We start from the raw sequence: 18987 nt of genomic DNA, 5'->3' as shown, positions 1-18987 counted from the left end.
GATCCGGGTTAACCAACCGCTAACCCAGCAAGCCCGCCACTAAGCCAGGCCTCCAAGCACCACACCTACGTGTCTGTGACTGATCTCCACTTCCCTGGCCTGTCCCAGCGCCTCCCGCCAGCAGAACAGCGCTTTGGTAGGTTCCATCGCCAGGTGCGTGGGAAGGCAACACTGCGCGGCGGTTGCAGCCCGTCAAGAGGACTCGGTAACGCCGAGGGGCGGGAGGGAAAGGAGACGGCATCTTCTTGGCGGCCAACCGGGAAGCGCAGGGAGAGCGCAGAGACACCGGGCCCCGCCGCCATGTCGCGCCCTGCCGGCGCCGGCCCCGCCCTTCCGGCAGCGCTGCGTCACTTCCCGTGCGGGTCGCAGCGAGGAGAAGATGGCGGCGCTGGGGGAGCCGGTGCGGCTGGAGCGAGGTGAGCGCAGCCCCGGCCCAGCCACGGCCGCCCCCGCCCGCCTTCTGCCGCGGGTGAGCGGGGCTGCTGCCGCTGCCGGCCCACCCACCCACCCACCCGCTGCCTCGGGCTCGGCCCCGGGGCGCCTTGCCGGGGGTCTGCCCCGAGCCCCAGGGACGATCTTCGCCGTCCGTCCCCCTCCTCCCCCGGCCCGAGGCCTCAGCCGCGGCGGGAGAGCGGGCAGCGGGGCGGGAGGTCCCTCCGCGGGGCGCCGAGCGGGGCCTCTTCCCCGGGACAGGCGGGGAGCAGCCGTGCGGGACGCGCTGGGGCCGTGTTCCCCTCGCTGCGGGGTGTTCCGCTGTGCTGGCGGGACTTGCTTCTCGGGCTTGTCTTTAAACAGCCCCCGCAGGTTTTCCACGCGTGTCGCTTTGTGGCTGGGTTTCCATGGATGCAGTCGCCCCGGACCTTCTGTGGGTGTCTGCTGTGCCCTCGCTGGTGTCGGCGCTTCTGCCAGCTCTGAGCTCAGCCTGACTCCTGGTTTCTGTTTCCGTCTTGGGAAAACTTACTCTTGAATAAAGCTGAATTCTTAGCTTTCAGTTAGGTGGTGTCTTGGCAATAATAACGTACTTGTTTTCACAGAAGGCAGCTGACACGTGCAGGAGTCTCCCTGCACTTGCTCAGCCCTGTTGCCCCTTCATGTGTATCTTTTCATCCTGATTTTCCAGTTTTCAGTCTTAATTTGTGTTGTTAATAGTGTGCAGTGTGTAACTAGCATTAGTAGGGAAACAGATTACAAAATCTGTATCGTTTCTGTAGTGGTTTTGTGTCTTTTATCTTGGGATTTTTGATGACAGATTTATTTCAGGGTGGTTCTTCAGAACTGTGCAAGATCCACAAGTAGCTCAGTGAACATGTGCTTGTATTAACAATATATATGGTTGGTTTATAACAAGTGATTGGTTTATTAGTGTGTATTTTGGAGAATAGGGATGATAAAATGGAGTTTAAATGGGAAAATAATACGAGGATAAGACATTCTATTCTTGAGGAGGAACATAAAGTGGAGTGTAGGTGATGGGGTGAACTGGCTGTTTTCCCACTGCCGTTCCTGTTGGGACCACTATCTTTTCTCGTGGTGTTAGGTGTTTTTTTTGTGGATGTAACACACTTGCTCATGGTTGGTACTACCACGTGTTACCTACTTTAGAATTCAGTTTTACAATTTGCCGTAACCCTCTTTCCCATTCCAGAAGTGAAGCCCTTGTGATGTGTGAGAGAGGGCCTGTAAATAGTGACTTACGTAAGAACTTTGCTCTGCAGCCTGTCTACCCTCCCTGCTCCAGAGCCTGATAATTAGGGCAGCTGCTTTGGCAGTGGATTAGTTGCTCTTGGTAGGTCTGCTGGGTTAAACCTCGGGCAGCATCCTCCTCCACCTCATTACCCTGCCACTATGCTCCGTCCATGAAAACAAACAAATCTGCAGAGTTACTTAGGGATCAACGGAACAAAGGAGCTATTTAGTCTTCTGGCATATGGGTCTTTTTAAGAAAAAGGGAGCACAGTATAATGGGCCTACACAAGTAAGAGCTTTATTTACAGAAATAACCTGTGTGAGTTGGGGTTGACTGCAGATAACCCGATGATGAATCATCAGCTTTAAAGTGAACATCAGTAATGTTGTTGGCATATAGCACAAGAAAAGAGAGAACAGTGTAAAAAATTAGCTGATGTAAATGGTTGCCAAATGCTTACCATCGGGGTAATTGAAAATTCTCCCCTTCTGTTCTCTTAGCTGTACTGCAAAAAGCAACACACAAATGTACTGGAGTGCAGGGATGGAAAAACATTTAATGCTTCAAAGTTATTCTTATGGTTTGGTGGTGATGTGTGATAACTCTGCATGCACCTCAGGAGTTATGTATGAGGCTGCTGCATTTTTTCTCTTGCTGTGTTTTGTTCACACATGTGCTTGGTGCAGTGACATATTGCTGGCTTTTTTTTCCACTTTCTTTTAGTTTAAATGTATCTTTTTTCCTAGAACTTCAACCTAGTATCCTGTGATCACAAAAAACATTTTGTGAAGAACAGGCAAGTGAATGAAAAGTTTAAAAGATTTTATTTTTTAATTATGTCTGGATTCCATTTAACAATGAGTTTAATGTTTTTTTAATCACTTACCTCTGAAGTTATTTCTGCATTGTTCCTTGGTGAAATATCCATCATGGAAGCAATTAGTATTCATTTCAGTCTCTGGTTCTGAACAGTTGGCCAAACTATAGTGTTAATATTGCAAGGAAGGCAGCTTTCAGCTGATCATACCCTGAGCAGTACAGGAGAGGAAGCAAACTACATCAGCAGAGCAGACAGCAATCTGCTCCAGGCACAGTGGTAAGTAGGTGTGTTCTGCCACCTGTTCCCAGCCAAACTAGTTCCTTTGCGGAGCAGTGTTGCTGGGAGAGATTCTATCTTCAGCTTCTAACTAATAGTGCCTGATGCAGTGTGGTATTAGAAAGTAATGCTCACTTCACTTTCAGACTGATGGAATGTCCTGTCAACAGGGTAGAAAAGAACTGCTGTTTTAGCGAGTTAGAAACTTTTAGGGAAAAAGCATTCTGGTAGTGGGATCCATTGCTTTTATCTACCTGAGAAAGAAGTGCAGTGTGATGAAAGGAGATCTGTGGAGTGCTGAGGACCCAAGTTTCATGCTGTTTGTCTACTTTGGGTTTTTACTTTACAGCAGTAGGTCCTTTGATCTGAAAGCCCTTTTTTTATCGTAGTGCATCTTCCACTTTAGTTTCATCTAAAAGGAGTCCAGTTCAGTGTATTCTGGTTACTTTTGGACAAGCTGATTCTGTGCTCTTAGTCCACGCTTTATGAAAGACAGAGCTTGCTCCCAAACAAGCTAATTCTACCTTAGGGCATAAAATGCTATGTAGTTAAACATTTTGGCTCTTGGGAGATCCAGGTACGGAATATATCCAGTTTATTGATTAAACAAGGAAGTCAAAAAAGAGGAGGAATTAGCAAGTGGAGTTCTGGAGTCTTGATTTCTGCAGTTAACTCTCAGGATCAGAAGATTGCTGTCACCCTTTAAAATTTCTTGCAGTATCCTAACCAAGCTGTTAGATAACAAGTTCATGCACCTCAAAGGTTAACATGGTTCATAGACCAGACTTGAGAATGACTGCATAGAGCTGTACTCTGATGTGCATGAAGTAGTCGTTTGTCTGCAAACATCTGCAAGGATTTAAATGATAGCTGTATTGTAATTTACATACTCCCTGGACTTTTTTCATGAATATATGGAGTGTTGCAGGGTTGGGAGTGCTGCTATTGCCATTTGCTGATCATTCTACTTCCAGCTGTTCAGTGTGAGACTTCATGGAGTTAAGATAATTTGCACTGCTGTTGCTGAACACACTCATTACAAAGAATGCTGGTGGGTTCGTATCATAAAGAGATTAATAAACAATCACATCTGGAATGTCTTCAATTTCAGAAAATATTTTTTCTTAAATTACAAAAATATGTGTTAGGAAATTAACAGCTTCAGAATTACTTTTTCATTTTGTAACTGTTGTACAAATAGCAAATATCTGTGCTTGTGTGAAATGAGTTCTCCATAGACTTGGGATTAGTGATGGCTAACGTTTAGGTTTTGATACTGCTTTGCTTTAGATACCTGATGCTTTTAAAGCTTGAAAGTGCTTGCCTAAAAATGCCAAGTTCTCATGGCATGTGGAAACCTTAACTCTCATCTGCAAAAATGTGTCTTGTGGCTGTAGTGATAACACTGGGATGTTCTTCCCTGAAGGGTTTGTTTCCAGTCCACTAGACAAAGCTTAAGCTGTGGTGGTGGATGAGCAGACTGTGAGGTGAAGTTGTACCTTGAATTCACTGCACCACTTGATCCCAGCATAGTAGTTGGTGAGATGTGTCTGATCATTTACAGAAGTGGAGAGAGCGTAACCAAGTGGTGTCTCTTGCCCGTGTGCTTCACCTTAATTTCAGAACATGTACGCCACTGCTTTTTCATCCTTTTCCACATTAATTCTCTCTTCTTACACTTGGCTTCTCAGAGAAGTTTGTGGCTCTTTCACATCTTCTGTGCTGACGTGATGCCAGATGATTGCCTAAAGGTTAATTACTGAAAAAAGGAAGTAATGTGCTTGGGATATAACAGTGTCCCAGACCTCATCCTTTTCTAAAATAATCTGTGCCTTATTTCTATGGCAGATTAATCACTGCTGCTTTGCCTTTTTGTTAATGAAGGTAATTCTTTCTATCTGCTTTTCTGAGAGACTGTTCTGCTTCTATTCAAGGATTTGCGTGATTCAGAATCATAACTAATGTAACACTTTGGAAGTACAAGTGAAAGATACTAATGTGCTCTGCTCTTGTCAAGCTGCCAGGAGCACATCACACAGCCTTTGATGTCACATTTGATGCAGTCTTTAGTTGTACTGGTGTGGGATCCAATTCTTCAAAGTTTCACAAAGCAGCATCTGCAGTTAAGAATTCTTAGGAACAAATTTCTAGGAAGTGGAACAGAGGTTTGGGGTTGAGGATTCTAGACTACAGAGAGAGCCTTTCTCAGCTGAATATCAAAAGGGAACTTGTTTGTTTTTCTGAGTACTTTGGGGAAGAAAATAGCCCAAATAGTTCTCAGCCCTGTTGTAGGGGAAGCATCACATGTACCATTGAACTAGGTTTTTGAATATAAAAGGAATGATAGCGTGATTGACATTATTCTAGGTGGTTTTAACAAAATGTTACCTGTGCAGTAGATAAATGATGAAGTGATACATATTAAATGTTGATAGTGTATTTATCAGTGAAGTGCTTCTGCCTGATTTAAACTTCAAGGAAAAAACAAATTGTCTTTAAAGTATACATATGGCAGGGAAACTTTCACATATGTTACAGGGTTGGATTGCTGCTGTTGACATAAAAACGGGGAAAATATGATGTTTTATTGTAACATTTTGTAGATACGTAGTTTTCTGGGGGAACTGAAACTAATATATAGTTTTAGGGCATACGCAAGTGCACGTACATACAGTGACTGCTCCATTAACTTAATTTAAAACAAAATAAAAAGCCTCACCCAACCCCAGAAAGCAACAACAACAACAAAACAAACTTGAACTTCCTCAGGCATTGCTCATTACTAGTTTTTTATTTTTCTGTAGACATCTGCAGAGCAATTGAGTTGCTGGAAAAACTACAGAGAAGTGGAGAAGTGCCACCACAAAAGCTACAGGCTTTGCAAAGGGTCCTTCAAAGTGAATTCTGTAATGCTGTAAGGGAGGTAAGTAAACGTGACGTCAGCAGTTACCTTGAGTAAAAAAACCTGACATTTTATTTTTTTGTATTAAGTACAGTAGTCTGATTTTATTCTTTCTAAAAGCTGATTTTGAATTACAGAGCTTAATAGACTAAGACAAGTTGGAAAGATGATCATTTGTCAGAGCATAGGTGTATCAGATAATGGCTCATCAGTTAGTGGCAGCTACCAGGCTGTTACCCTCTTGGAATGTAAGAATGTACAGAGCATGAATTACCTGTTTCTTTTAAGCCAAATCCATGTCACCAAGCGCATCACCCTTAGGTGGAGCCTGGCACCACCTCATTTTCATTCCAGATAGTATTTCAGAGACTTTTAGGTGATTGACTATGACTTGCTATTGCTGCTACCACTGATCCTAACACCTGGAGTGCTTTAAAAGATCTGTTTGTAGACACAGGGGTCATCTTGATGTTTTTATCCTGTCAAAGACTGTGTTTATTGCTTAACAAGTCTAAATGATTTACAGGTACCTGTGAAGCTGTAGGTTAGCTCTCCGTGTAAGCACCTCCTTAACATTTGCATTCTTACTGCTTGTTTTTTTGATGCAGTTTTTTTCTTAAGATAGTCAGTTGCATCAGTTGAAGGAAAGTACGGGGTCCTGGGGGAAGTGCTGAGTTGTCAGGGGAGCTTTGAAGAGCTGTCCTTTTAATGCGTGCATCCTTACTGAAGAGTTCCAGCTTGAATCAAACAAGAGAAGGTCATAATCCATGTCTCCAGTCAGGTGTGGTAGACCAGCCATAAACGTTTCTAAATAATGGTGAGGTCTGAAGGAGTGACAATTCAGTCAGAGCTCTAGATACGCAGGAATTAACTGAGCCATAAAGAGTCTGAGGGAGTTGTTTCTTTATAATGTGGTAGATTTTCACCTGACGCCTTGTAGTCAATCAGGAGTAATTTCTTATTAGAGGTGTGTACTTTTTAATGTACATGTTTTTAAGTTGTAGCTGTTGTTTCTCAGCAGAAAAATACCTGTTTTCCCCATACTTGCTCTTTTTTGTCTCTAAAGGTGTATGAACATGTATATGAAACTGTGGATATCAGCAGTAGCCCAGAAGTCAGAGCTAATGCAACAGCAAAGGTAAAAGCCATACTATAATTTATGTAAAATATAGTAGTTTCTTTAGAAGCAGAAGATTATTTAAAATTCAGAAGGATATCTGATAAAATGGATAAGCTTAACAGGATATTAGAAGATGTAACAAAAAACTTGTTATTTTTAAGTTTCTTCTGGTTTAATTTTATTCTTGGAGTTCTGAATTTTTCATGCTAGTGTTGGTATCTAAGGAATTAATCTAATTTGTCTTAATATTTAAGTACTTTGAGATAAAAATACTTTTTTGGCCTGTTCACTGGGTCTAACTAAGGAGTCTATATTTAATTTCTTATAAATAGGAAAATCTTGTTTCTTGCAGGCAACTGTAGCTGCATTTGCTGCTAGTGAAGGTCATTCCCATCCCAGAGTGGTTGAACTACCCAAAACCGAAGAAGGTCTTGGATTCAACATTATGGGAGGCAAAGAGCAAAATTCTCCAATCTATATCTCTCGAATTATCCCTGGAGGTATAGCTGATAGACATGGAGGCCTGAAACGTGGAGACCAGCTGCTTTCCGTAAACGGAGTGGTAAGAATTATTTTCTCTTTATGTAGCAGTAACTACTTGCTTCCACTTGGGGGCACACAGAGAATATACTTGGCACAAGCTCGAGATCGTTGTTTAATCTTGGCAAAACGGCTTCTTTTTGGCCTTGCACGAGCAACTTGCTTAGGTCTCTGTAGAGTTGTGTGCATTGAGAGTGACAGGATTATATTTTAGTTATCTGTCTCAGCTGGGAACTGTGCTGTTTGTGTCAGCACTTCAGGTTCTGAGGGGTTGTATAAATCTAGTCAAAGTATTGTTTAGTGAAATAGTATTAAACTGCCATTGTGGCTCCCTCTCATCCAAGTTTCATGATGCAGATTTTAATATAGTTTTCTGCACTAAGGTAAGTAGTAATTCTGCTAAGTTTCTCTAGACTGACCAGATTCTCACTATCCCAATAAAAATGCATGTTGCTGTAATAAGAGGGAACTGCAAGGTAGTCCTGTCTTCAGCTGTGTGATTTTTGGGTTTTTGCTTCCACTTAAGTGTACTGAGCTTCAGAAACAGAGGCTTTCTAGCATATTTAAGGGAGTATATGTCTAAAGGGCTGTTGTGTATATTTATCTTTAATCTTCTGAAGAAGGACAATACAAAAAGCCATACACAGGGTGACTGGAAAGAGAAGGCTATGGACAGGCTTTGAGTTAAGGCAGCTGCTAGTTAAATGCATGGAAATGTCCCTCAAACTTTTCCTTTTATTTATAGACATACTGTATCCTGGCTTAAAAATAGGGTTTTCATTACTACATCTGCAAACCAAATTTTATTTAAAGACTGCGGGTCAGACTAAATCCTTCACTCTTTAACCTGAGTGAGGTTTTTTGACACATGAAAAGAATAGAGACTTCCTGGGTATCTGTACTGGGTGTGTCTTAGCACAGATCTCTAACATATTTGGCTCTTGGCCATTACCTGGGTGTCCCACTGTCCTTTTCAGTAGACATAAGAGAGAAAATGGCCATAGTGATGTGACTGTCTTTGTCCTGTTGTTTTGAAGCACCAGGGGATGTGTGTAAAACTCCCTGGAGATGAGGCCTTCCTCACCTACATACCCTCTTAAAGAAAACAAAACCTGCACTCCACCCCAAACTGAACTTGAGCATCAGACCACTGGTACAGTTAACAGTGGCTGCATGTGTATGCATGCATGTCTGTAAATATAGCCATTGTAAGAATACAGTGGTGAGTGCATAAAATACCACTGAGAATGCTAACATTTCAGAAAAATTTCCTTTTAGTTTTTGCAGATGGAATCCAGTCATCTTAATTCATATGACAGGCATTTTCTTGTAATTTTTGCTTCAATACGTCTTTAAAAAAAAAGAAGTACTACTGCCAAGACTGGAGTGAATGTAGCCTAAAACAAGGTGGAGTATTTTTTTTCCCCTCACTGGGAGATTCAGTTTACTCCAGAATTTTAGGTGCTTTGATATAACTGAACTTCACAAACCTTTTGTTACCAGTTTTAAACAGAACAGCCTGCCCTTCCACTTGAATAACAAAAAATGGAAACATTCAGATGTGTGTGTTGTCTAAGTCTGATAGAAGAGAAATAACCTGGGTTTTTTTTAACTGTTGTCTTTCTTTCTGTAAGTAACTTTATAGTAACGGGGAAACCCTCCAATCAACAGGTACATCACCTGCCTTCTAGCTTCTAATAGCACCAGTAGGAGGTAGGCTTGGGGTAGTCCCATCATTGTGTTTAATAAGTATGGGAGAAATAAGTTTTGCTGATAAAATGTGTGCTGTCCAGGATTGTATATTTGAATGCAGTTGTTGAGATTTGTTGCTTAAAGTTTATAGTGAGATGAATCTAATATAACCCTAACCAATTCTGAGTGTTGTTTTAAGGAAGTATTTTTATTCTTTTCTTGCTGAGTTGGGTTAGGCTGTTCTTAATCAGTGTAGAGGAAATTAACTTCGATACCTTGGATTTACTGAGAGATGTGAAACATGGAGATAAGCAACACACACTGCATGTTAGCTGCTTTCTTGCCCAGTCTGCACTTGGTTGCCTTGTCATAACACAGGATAACATCAAGAAAGCAGGTATCTTGCAGTTGTCTGTGGCAGCTTATTAGGCAAATTGAGGGTGACTGCTGAATTTAAAATGCATGCCAAAAGAACAACAGTCTTGAATTTTCAGTGTGTCCTCCTGAAGCTGTTGATTAAGTGTATTTTCATAATTGCTGCTTACTGTATGCAAATAGAGAAGTTAATTGTTCATCGTAAACCTAACCAAAAGTTCTGCACTGCTCTTCTGTTAATACTAATTAGTACATTTATTGTCACCTTTTATTGATTTGCTGAAGAATAAATCCTGAACCTGAGTGATGTACTTGTGCAGCATTCAAACTAGGATACTTCAATATTTGATTATGTAGAAGTTGTACAAAAGGTGAAAAAAAAAAAATCTGTTTTCTCTGTGTCTTTACTAATGGTATACTTCATGTTTATGCTTTGCAGAGTGTTGAAGGTGAACACCATGAAAAAGCAGTTGAGCTGCTGAAGGCAGCTCAAGGAAAGGTTAAATTAGTTGTGCGATACACACCAAAGGTCCTGGAAGAAATGGAGTCAAGATTCGAAAAAATGAGATCGGCGAAACGCAGGCAGCAAAATTAACATTGGGTGTGATAACCTAAAATATATTCCACTTCCATTTTATAGTTTTCTTTGTGACTCAGTTGATCCAATGCGTGGGTGGTGGAAGACACTGTTCTTTTTATTGAGTCGTGGAATGATTGAGATTGGAGGGACTCCTGGAGGTCATCTAGTCCAGCCCCCTGCTCAGAGGAAGGTTAGCTAGAGCAGGTTGCTCAGGACTGTGGCAGGCTGGGTGTTCGAGCATCTCCAAGGATGGCTGCTACATAAGATCTCTGGGCAACCTGTTCCAGTGTTTTGATCTCCCTCACACTATTGAAGGTTCATTCTTCTATTTAAAAGGATTTTCCTGTATTTCCTTTGTGCCCATTGTCTCTTGTCCAGTCACTGGATGCTACTGAGAAGAGTATGGCTCGTTTTGTTTTGTTTTGTTTTTAACTCCTTCCTATCAGGCAGTTACACACATTAGTAAGATCACCCCTGAGCCTTCTCTTCTCGAGGCTTGACAATCCCAGTATTCTCAGCCTCTCCTGGTCTGTCAGATGCTCAAATCACTTGATGGCCTTTGTTGCCCTTCACTGAACCCATTTTTTTATGCTCATGTATCCAGCACTTGAGTTGTGTCCCACCAGCGCTGAGCAGAAGGGAAGATCCACCTCCCTCAACTTTCTGGCAGTGCTCTCCTAATGTAGACCGAGAGACTGCTTTGCTGCAAGAGCACATCAGTGGCTTGGGGTCAGCTTGGTAGTGTTCTCTGCAAGTCTGCTTTGCAGCTGGCCAGCCCCCCAGCCTCTACTGGTGCATGGGGTTCTTCCTCCTCAGGTGTAGGACTTTACACTTCCCGTCACTGAACTTTGAGGTTCTTGTTTGTCCACCTGCTGAGGTTCCTCCGAATGGCTCGCTGAGAGCAGGCTCTGTCCCATCACCCACGTTACTAATGAAAATGTTCAACAGTCTGGACCTGAGTACAGACCCCTGGAGTCCATCAGTGACTGGCATCCAGCAGGACTTTGTGCCACAGATCACAATCACCCTTGGCAGTTCAGCCATTTTAAAAATATTTGCAGTCTCCATGCATGTCACAGCTTAAGAGGAATGTGTACTTCTAAAAAATGGCTTGAAATACCTTGAAAAAAACATATATGTTGATATTCCTATTAATTTTTTTTAGTAAGTCTCTTTCATGTCAGGCCTTTAAGCATGAGAGTGATTTTACAGATTTTTCAAAAGCATTTAATACGACATATTTCTATATTTGACATCCCTTTCTTCCCCAGCTTCTTCTGCCATTACGTAGCATAGAATCTGCAGGTTTTTTTGCTGAATGATTTTGAAAAAAAAGAAAAAGAAAAAATTATTCTTACGTAGCAGTATTTTGGCACTTTTCTTAAGAATATGTTGTATATCAACTACAAAACCTAATCATGACCTACTGTGTAGCTGATAATGATACCAGATTTTGTAATGTTTTGGTGAGTACATTATTTTTACACTTCTGCTAAATTGTAATTCGTTACTATGGAAATTGTATTACCTCACCTGTAAATAATTTACAGTTGGTGTTCTCATATAATGATTTTGTAATAGTTGACTTTTACAAATTTGCAACAATCATTCCTGTAACTTATATTATTTTGTACTAATTTTAAAGCAGTAAGGGGAAAAATCTAATTGTGTATGCAGTTCTGGATAGACTCTCTAGATGTATTTTTATATTCAGAAATGGAAAATATGTTAATGCAAAAGAATTCCAGATGTTTCCCTGACTTTCTGCTGTTTAAAAGAAATACTCATCTTAATTGTCATACCTCTCTTGTGTTTTTTAGTATGTGCTATTGTAGTCTTATCTCAGGCTGACTGTTCTGGTCTTGGGATAGTTAGTACCTAAATTATTGATTATTACATTTATAAGAGTAAAATGTTCTGAGTCTTACATGCCAGGTTACCGTGACATGTGAACTTGTCTGGGGTTTTATTCCTGACTACTTCTGACTTGGAGGGTTCTTGTTTGTGCTAAGGAAATACTACATCACCATTGCTATAAAACTTTATGTGGAATGGTGCTGTGGTGGGAATAAGGAAATCTCCAGGTGTAAGAGATTTATGTCTTATCTCAAGTGTAGTTGATAGTGGCATGGTTTTTCTGTGCTGTTTTGAAGCAACATTTTGGACAGAGGTTCACTTATTGGAATCTCCCAGGTTTGAGGCTGTATTTGTGTAGTTTAGGTTTTGGGTTATTGTTTTGGTTTTTTTAAGCATCATCTTTTGGTATATGTATAGAATTAATTTGATTGTCTTACTGGGTGTCTTCACTTGTATGGCAGCTATGAGTGCATCCTAATTGACTGTTAGTAATTTGATTCTTAGAGGCTTAAACTGAAAAGTGCAGTTCTTACTTTCTGGCTAATCCCTAGTCTTTTCACATGGAGCAGTATGATCCATTGAGAAATAATTCAGTATGAGAAAGAGAGGAAAAGATTAGCAACCTAAAAATGACAGCATGAAGTTTGTGCTTTGTCAGTTGACCTACTGGAAAAGAAAAAAAAAAAGTGATTGCTACAGGCAAGTGAGAAATGGGATTGCTTTCTGCATGTTTGTAAGCATGGTAAGCCTGTAAAGAGAAATTTGGACTTTAAAGATACTGATAGCTTGAAAATGCAGTATAAATATTTATCGGATAGATGACATTGAGCACTGAATTGCATGGTTGATTGTCATAGGCCTCTTTCAGAAGGTCTCATGGTACCAGTACAACCATGTTGTTGAATTGTATATTTTTATGGAACAACTAATGTTTAAAGTATTGAGACCAAAATCACTAGTTAGACCAATTGTGGATGTGTTTTTAATTTAACTGTAAAATAATAGAGATTTGTTTTAGAGCTATATATAAATATATATATTAAAGAATGGTATGGATACAAGATAGAAATGTGTGTTTTAAAACCTGTATCCCTTGTCTTGCTGAACAAAGAGGTGTGTTTTGTTACTCTAAGGAAATACTCTCATGCAGCTAGAGCTGCTAAATGCAGTAGTGTTTTCATTCTGAATTGTAGCATTTGGATACAGTTTGTCAACTACAACAATATTGGGAGGTATATCTGGGCATATGAATTTTAAGTGTAGAATTTAATTAAAAGTTTTTAAATTGCAACAACAAAAAATCCAATAAACAGCTCATTAACACTAATCTTTAATACTATGAAAACCCTATAATGTCAAGGAAAGGATGGATTAAAATATGCCAAGAAACTTGATCTCTGTTACTACTGAACAGTGCCTGTACTGTGTTAATATGCAGTCCCTACACACTTGGCATACTTGGGTATGCAGACAGATTAAGAGGAGGTATCATTTCTGCAGATAAGTTCTGCATCAGTTGCTGCTGTGAGGGATCTTTGGGTTTTATCAACGGAAAAATAAAAGTTAAATTTCACGTGCCTTGTGTTTGTGGGTTTTTTTTCCTGATTTTCCATTTTGAGTACTGTTTTCAGACTGCTGTAATTGAGTGTTTATAATCTCTTAGGGTATAACATAAACACTCTGCCTGTGTGTGGGTGTCCAAATAGAAAAGCTTTAAATCTGTTACTAGTTTGTTCTGCTTGCTTACCTGTCTTCCCTTTTCTAGCCCAATGTTTTGTGATTTGTTGGAGAAGAAAATAAGAATACTATAATACCTTGGACCTCCTGCATATTTGAGACTCATTTCTGCATCTCTTAGTCTCAACTATGTAAACTTACATTATGCATACTATTCTGAGTCAGATACTATCTTTTTAATTATTTGAAGCAAGTATCTCAAGTAACGAGACGTTGAGCTTCTTTAATTCCTTGTTTAAAGGCCTTGTAAGGTTGTCAGCTCCTCAGAAAAATGTGCCTGGAGTTATGAACTGAGATAAAGGTAGGAAAAAATGCTTCAGTTCTGAATGTAAAAAGAATTCTTTTCAAAATGTAGCTGTCTGGACTGCTAATTGAAAATATATGCATTTTTTTATTTGATGCAGGGGACTGGTAACACATGAACTGGAATAAAAACACATTTTCAATTTTATTTTTAAGTTGCTTTCCATGATCTGGCTTTTGTGGTGGCTGCTCTTTTCTGCTCAGCATGGTTCAGACTTTTAGAAATAATCACTGAATTTCAACATAAGGCTTAGAACACTGATGTTTATGTAACTTCATAACTTAAAAAAAATGGTAGTTTACCTACCTCATGTTTTTCATTGAAATTAGAGGCATAACTGATTTTAAAAGAACTGCAAATGATGGAACATACTTTCTTTCTGACTTCTGTTTTTGTCTGTGATCTAGCAGTCAATATCCAAACAAGATGGGGAAGTATTTTGTCCAAGCTAGTCTCCCACCTTAAACATGCATGACTAAGAGAACCAATCTTACTCATAAACTAAATAAAAGAAGCAACTTCAGTGTTTCACTGCAAAATTATTTTCCTCTCATCTAATCATTTCTGGAGGCTGATGCTGGATGCAGGCAAAAAAAAAAAAAGTGTTTTCATCTTAATTTAAAACCAAAAAAATGCTGATTTTGAAAAGCAAAACTGTATCTGAGGCTGCCCATATGTTGGCATAAACTGATGAAACGGTGGTCCTGTCACCTTCTTGTCCTCAATTGTGAGTAGCTGCTTGTGCTGGCATTTGGTGTTTTCTGGCCAGGTATGGAGCCATTTCAGTTCAGGGAGCCAGCAGAAACCAAGGAATTACTTGTCAGGGTTTTTGAGTCTGTTCCCACTGGTGTAAGTGAACTTGAAAAGTGAAGTGCACAGTCATAGGAATTGCACTGGTGCAAGGAAAGGGTGAGACCACGGTGGGCAGACAAACCAACTGGAATTACATGGAAGCCCAAGATGGGGAGAAGTCTGGGTTTTTGCAATCCTTTGTCTTTTAAAATCATTATTAGAAGCTGTTTTTTGAGAAGAGCCTGGGTTGCAGTGCTCACTTCTCTAGGGAAGTTGTCCTTTGCCTTGGAGGGTTGGAGGCTAAGACCTCAAGTTCAGCAAAAGATGCATGAAATTGAGAGGTGTGCCTCAGGATAAAATTGGTAGATAGTCCTAATCATTAAAACAGAAGTAACCCACCAATAAAACAACCAAAAACCAACAGACGGAGGAAGCTACAATAAAAGTTCCAGAGAAGCCTCTTAAAATGAAGTTAGCATTAAATGTCAAGTTTTGATGTGCTACTATTTCTCTGTATTGCTTTAGAGAACCATCTCAGGTCTGGAGTGACAAGAAACTCTGCATCCCTCACCTTTGTTTATTGGGTTTTGTTAGGGTTTTGTTTGTGTTTTAGGTAAACTGAGTATTTTACTGGTAAAAAAGGCTTAAGAGGTTTAAAGTCTTCCACTCAGATGCGTGCTAATCATTTCTTCCCCACTCAAAGAAAAATTATCGAGCCTCATCACACATTGCAAGACTTCTGAAACTGGATCTTTTAACTCCAAACTGAACAATCCTCAGGTACATTTATGACCTTTGTTTAATTGTACAGTTTGAAGTATTGATAAATCTTGCTTATACAAATTGGCCTCTTTTAATATAAAAACTGGACTAAGAGGGATCCATGTAATATTGCTGGGCTTTCATGCTCAGTCTTACAACACCTTACATTGAAATGGTATGTGCTGTTGCAAAATGGTGGTATTTAGAGCAAGAAAACAACTGTTTAAAGGAAATTTCCTCCACCACCACCTATTTTCCCTGTGTTGTGTTGTGTGGCTTTTTTTTAACTAATATATTTTTCTGGCTGGTTAATCTGATTTGATAGCATAGAATGCAAACATGGCTATCTAAGAGTTTTTGTATAAAGTTTCTAGATTTTCTTCCATCATATAATCTGTTTTAGGCACTCAGACATTCTTTTTCTTTCTGATTTCTCCTTGGCTACCTAGAAAATAGATCTGCAGAGGTAAAAAAAACTATCCTATAGCACAACAGCACCACCACAAATTAGCCTTCACAAACAATGCCAGACTTTTGAGTTGTGTACTTCCCAAAGGTAAGTTAAACCACCTGTACCTGGTTCTTATCTAATCGCAGCTCAGCTTCTCTGCCTGAGCAGTACGGTAGCATTGTCTGAATAAAATCTAATCTGGGTTGGAGACTGGATGGCTAACAGCAGGGAAATAAGTCATCAGGCCTTTCACCTACTTTAAGTGGCTGTAAGTAAAAAGCAAAAGTTAGTGATTTATTGTATTCCTGGGGTTGCAGTAGCGCCTAGAAGTCCAGGGTTTGAATCGGGATCCTATTGTATTTTGCAGTGTACAAACACGGAACAAATAGTTTGGCTCCAGAGAGCCTCAATCTATTGCTAAGAAGTTGTAGGTTTTGTGGCTGGTATTGTAAGATTAGAGTTTCTGAGAAGTGGAAAAAAAATATATATACAGTAGAGAACGAAATACGACTTTTTGCAGTTTCCTCTGTGATTTCATTTGGGGTAATTTTAATTCTTTTTTTCCTCTGAGAAGTACAAAAGTGAGCCTGACCCTCAGCATGAGCTGACAGCTTGAGATGCAAATACTCTGATGTTTGTATTAAAACTTGCTAATTTTTTGCAGGTTCCTGACTGTAATCTTACTGAAGCTGAGTCTGCAGAAGCCATTTTTTGTTTTTTCAGTCTTCTCTGTGATAAATACAGAGTCCCTGAGAAGTTGTATTGGTGCTGCTGGTTTGTGGAAGTATTAAATGCATGTAACGTGTCTGAGCTGCTGCTGGCATTAGACCTGGGTCACACTGCAATGTAACCATGTACAGCAGTGGGTTTGGATAAATGTGATGACATATTTAAATGAAATGGCAAGAGTAATTCTATTTAGACAAGGAGAGTGCAACTAGGTAAGTAAAAAAAAAAAAAGGAGGTTATGATGGTAAAGGGTTGTGGTTACTTATGAAAAGTGGTGGTTGTGTCTTTGAAGTTTCTGTCATCTGTTAAGGATTGTCAAATGGATTTCTTTCTTTGTCCCAGGTAGCCCCTAAAGTTTTCACAATTTCCATGTCCTGCCTGACATGCTAGGCATTATTATGGTGGTGTTAGGTCATTCTTGGTATGGTGGCAAGTGGGTATATGTCCCAAGTAGCAATGCATCAGTGCCTGGTACATTTGCCCTCCTCCACCAAAAATATCCTTGAAAAAGTGCCTGCCCCCCTTGGGAACATCAGTGCTGGTATGTGTCAGGTCTTGAATTGGCACCAACCAATTCACCAGGAGTGTGACTGCAAAACTTGAAGAATGTATCTTGGCTTTTGTATACCCTTCTTAATATTTAGTGATGGAGAAGACATCATAAAGGTACTGCCAAAAGTGAGCTGACTGTCTCCAAAGAGGCCAGATTCATGGTGGAGAAATGTTCATGGCCTCTAAAGGCTTTATTTGGGTTTTGCTCATCAGCATATACCCCACCTGCAAACACAAAGGGGAGCTTTGGGTTAAGCTCAGCTTGGCGAGGGGTGCTGCCTGGCAGAAGAACCCTAACACCCCATCTTCTGCCAGCTAAAAGCAGGACTGTGCTCTGGGTGACCAGTGGTGCTCTGGCACTTGCAGCTTTTTGGGTTTGTTTGGCAGGTGCAGACAGTTTTGCATTAATCTCACACTGCAGAACAGAACTCGGACCACAGCAAGCCAGACAAATTATGGGAAATTATTTAGCAGTGAGCAAAACAGACAAGGCTAAAAAATATGCAGAGAGGGTAAAACAGGATAAAATAGGTCCAAAATGACTAGTATACACTTATGCCCCAAATTTTGAAGACAGTTTAGTATCTGATAGCTCAACTTGATGATAAATCTTGATTACTTAGCAGTTTGCTTCCCTTCCTCCCCCAGGACACAAACTATGTAAAATAAATCTGGGATTCCTCAGGTATTGTGGTAATAAGGACTCTGCTGGAGCCTGTTGAGTCCGTTGATTTGAAAATGTAAGAGCTTTTCAAACAAACAATCTAAAGCAAATCCTACAAAAACTAAGGCACCCACAGGTTAGTAATATTTATGCTGCCCCAAAATATGAATAAAATTTTTTGTTCCACTGCAGTGTTTGAGTGAGAAATAAAGAATTACAAGGCATTGGACAGTGATGAAGAATTGCATGCTAGGACAAAACCAAACCAGCATTTCTGTTCATCTTCAGTCTCCACAAGCAGGAAGAAATCAGTCTGGTGCAGGACCTAGTCATTTCAGAGAACACACCAAATAAGGTATCTGGCATGTGGGCAAGGTGATTTAAACCAATACATTGCATCCAGAAATGTTATCAGGTTAGTTTATACTCAAAATTCAACCTGAAACCTGTGGGCAGTGTGTCCCCTCAGTCTTCATAAGGGATATTCTCTATGACTTGAAAAGAAATCACTTGTTAGCACTGCACTGAAAATGCTTTATTCCCAAATGATTATGTTACGATTGATCACTTATAAGATCTCATGTATTTCTCCATGTGTTGTTTGTTTGTTTTTTATTGTTTTTGTTTGTTTGTTTTGTTTTTATTTTTCTGTGGAGCATTTGGGTTATTCTGTGATGATAATAAAGGTTTCTACACTCTAACACAGTAGCTTTCTGTATTTTGCTAAACAGCTTAGGATCGTGGTCATGTTGTGGGAATAATTTATCATCGAAGTTAAGTTTACCTCTTTACATTTTTTGGGCTCCCCTGTCATTCTTCAAAATAGGGTTTAAGTGGGATTTAAAGCTACATAATCCTTAAACTGGTCCTCTGCGAGGCAGGTTTCACCCTTAAAGCTCTGCTTCGCTTCGGTTTTGTAGTTCAGGGTATGGTTCCATGCCTTGCATTTTATATTGGTTAGCGCTTCAATGGCTTATAAGAAAAGTTTGTGGGTTGTTTTGTTGGGGTTTTTTGCGGTTGTTTCCTGTGTAGGATCTCAGGACAAGGGGTCTCGCCCCCACTAGATGCTGCCGGAGAGCCACGTCGGGGCTGCCTGCCCTGCCTGCCCCTGCAGTCCTCTGCCTTCTCACCTAAATCACTCTTCTAG

The 18987-nt window shown here is 40.3% G+C and overlaps 1 protein-coding gene across 1 annotated transcript; it reads left to right on the top strand.

The window, feature by feature from the left end:
• Nucleotides 1-352: 352 nt before the first annotated feature.
• On the top strand, nucleotides 353-13422 carry LIN7C (lin-7 homolog C, crumbs cell polarity complex component). The gene is made up of 5 exons (XM_051622090.1): nucleotides 353-416; nucleotides 5588-5706; nucleotides 6752-6823; nucleotides 7158-7367; nucleotides 9852-13422. Exons 1-5 carry the CDS (start codon nucleotides 380-382, stop codon nucleotides 10005-10007), a joined length of 594 nt encoding a protein of 197 aa, XP_051478050.1. The 5' UTR covers nucleotides 353-379; the 3' UTR covers nucleotides 10008-13422.
• The last annotated feature ends 5565 nt before the right edge of the window (nucleotides 13423-18987 follow it).

Source organism: Apus apus, chromosome 5 (assembly GCF_020740795.1).
Source record: "Apus apus isolate bApuApu2 chromosome 5, bApuApu2.pri.cur, whole genome shotgun sequence".
NCBI classification, from domain to species: Eukaryota; Metazoa; Chordata; class Aves; order Apodiformes; family Apodidae; genus Apus; species Apus apus.
The sequence above is the reverse complement of the archived record's forward strand: the minus strand, read 5'-3'. Positions and strand labels throughout refer to the sequence as shown.